The 2500-nt window shown below is 41.6% G+C and overlaps 1 protein-coding gene across 1 annotated transcript in view; it reads left to right on the forward strand.

Moving 5' to 3' along the window:
• Positions 1–2500, forward strand: part of LOC119582735 (myosin heavy chain, muscle-like) — a 21546-nt gene that overhangs the window by 7315 nt on the left and 11731 nt on the right. The window contains exons 8-10 of the mRNA XM_037931169.1: positions 1765–1902; positions 2015–2284; positions 2382–2500. The exon at positions 2382–2500 is cut by the window's right edge and continues 52 nt beyond it. Coding sequence (XP_037787097.1) covers positions 1765–1902; positions 2015–2284; positions 2382–2500 — 527 coding nt within the window. The remainder of the gene's footprint in view (positions 1–1764; positions 1903–2014; positions 2285–2381) is intronic.

Consider the following 2500-nt stretch of genomic DNA (forward strand, 5'->3'; position numbering starts at 1 on the left):
GTACCCAAAGTCGTGGTTACATTGGCATCTATGTGCAACCACTGCATTGTCAAAACGATGGTACTTCGTGAGGGCTACCTAAATAAACAGAAGGCTAGAACAAGAGATATACATATACGGTACTGGAAAGACTCTCCCTGGCCTCTGAAATCATGTGCACATGTGAGATCTACTGACGATAAGATGATAAGTAGCATGCCGACAGTGACTTCAGAAAAGGCCAACAGACCTCCATCAAATATATTTTGTTTTGAGAGTGCTTGTATGCCTATCCATGATGACTTACTTTTAAAAGAAAAGAAAAGAAAAGAAAAAAAATCTGTCAAAGATCTATGGCTCTATTTTACCTAATCAGTTGTTGGTCTTTGTCAGAACGCAAATCTTGGCGTCTACGGTGATTGTTTAATGTATTCCTTCTAAAGTTGGCTCCCATTCATGTTATGGTTTTATTACTCCAGACTTATGTCCACAAGAATTTCTGTTATTTCACTGAGTAATCATAAGCTGTCTATATACTTCTTGCTGTATCGATATAAACCGATAGCTAGGTATGCACTAATATCATAACATTTGTAAAGAATATCACTATTATTTTGAATTGTTTGGAGAATACCGCAGAGAACATTAAGATGGCCATTTGTTTACTTGGCCCTATTATTATTGCACAAGACTTGTGTATTGCCAAATGTTTTTTTACCTGTCTGGGGAGTTGTTAAAATGACAAAAGGCCTCAGTCAATTCTCTTGGATTCAGACTTCTTGATTTTATTTGTTTGGCAGTTTCACTTTTAAGAGGCCGCGGTGGACGAGTGGTTAGAGCATCGGACTCAGGACTGTCACGACGGCAATCTGAGTTCGAAGGTTCGAGTCACCGGCCGGCGCGTTGTTCCCTTGGGCAAGGAACTTCACCTCGACTGCCTACCTAGCCACTGGATGGGCAAGCCAGCCCGAGTCAGAGCTGGTCCCAAGCCCGGGTAAATAGAAAGAATGATTACCTAAAAGGTGACAACAGCATTCTCCGTGGAAAGAAACTGGGGACCCTACCAAGTACTCACTCCAAGATCATCACAGCATGAAAGTACAATTAAGTATCATGCTGTGACAGCCAAAGTCAGAATCTGACAGGGTACCATACAAAGAAAAAAAAAAAAAGTTTTGAAACATGCCCATGGAAATTTGAACTCCATGGTGTATGTAGTGATTTTGCTTTTTAGCCATACGAACTGACTACAGTATTATGTAGAAAAAAATATTTTGTGGGTTTGGCAGTGCAGACCCGTACGGTACAGATATACCAATTAAAACATAACTTTCTTGGGACTAAAGCGATTATTAAAATTAGCCTTCCTGTAGTAGATTCTACAGTAATCAAAAATAACATAACACCCGGACATAAGTTTTTGTCTCCAATAGGTTGCTGAATTTTAATCGCAGCAACTTTTGGTTTCCCGTAATTTAGAAAATGTGGAAATAACGAGGAGCGGGAGCTGAGATTGTGAGATTTTGGTTGCGGCAATCACAGGTCGCGAATTCAACAACGGTTGCAAATATTGTAGGCCAGTGTGGCAATGGCTTTACTCTGCTACAGTGCATCATAAATTATAGCTTGTATGTGCATGTATGCATGTCGATTCGTACACATATGTATCCGTGTATGCATCTCCACGTATGTCTGTATGTATATATAACATTCAGGATGCTTCATGCATATGTACTGTATGCCGGATAAAAACCCTCTAGTAATATGCTGTCCATGCTCTTTCAGGACGCTTTCGATATTCTGAACTTCACCCATACTCAGAGAGACAACTGTTACAGGATAACGGCAGTTGTTATGAACTTCGGTTGTTTGAAGTTCAAACAGCGAGGTCGCGAAGAGCAGGCTGAACCTGACGGCACCGATGTAAGTCCCTTTGTCATTCGGCTTCTATGACCAGTGAGGAAATGCAACAGGACCATTTCTGTGGCCATTTTTAGCGCACCTTCAAAATATCCCCATTTCATTCTTTCCACAGCCTGGTATCATTATTGGGAAACTGCTTGGTGTTGATGGTGAGGAACTTTACAAGAACTTATGCAAGCCTAAGATCAAGGTCGGTGCTGAGTTCGTGACTCAGGGCAGGAATGTGGAGCAAGTGCTGTACTCTTGTGGCGCCTTAGCTAAGGGTCTCTTCGACCGGTGCTTCAAGTGGCTGGTCAAGATGTGCAATATCACTCTGGAGACTGGCCAGAAGCGAGCTATGTTCATTGGCGTGCTCGACATTGCAGGATTCGAGATTTTCGACGTAAGTGTAATTCCAGTTATTATATTCATAGAAATTTGTAGGCAAATTACATCCACGGCCATGTTTTTTATCATTCTACTAATATTTCATTTAACAGTTCAACGGCTTCGAGCAGATCTGCATCAACTTCTGTAACGAGAAGTTGCAGCAGTTCTTCAACCACCACATGTTCGTGCTTGAGCAAGAGGAGTACAAGGCCGAGGGCATTGACTGGGT

This window comes from Penaeus monodon, chromosome 16 (assembly GCF_015228065.2).
Source record: "Penaeus monodon isolate SGIC_2016 chromosome 16, NSTDA_Pmon_1, whole genome shotgun sequence".
Classification (NCBI taxonomy): Eukaryota; Metazoa; Arthropoda; class Malacostraca; order Decapoda; family Penaeidae; genus Penaeus; species Penaeus monodon.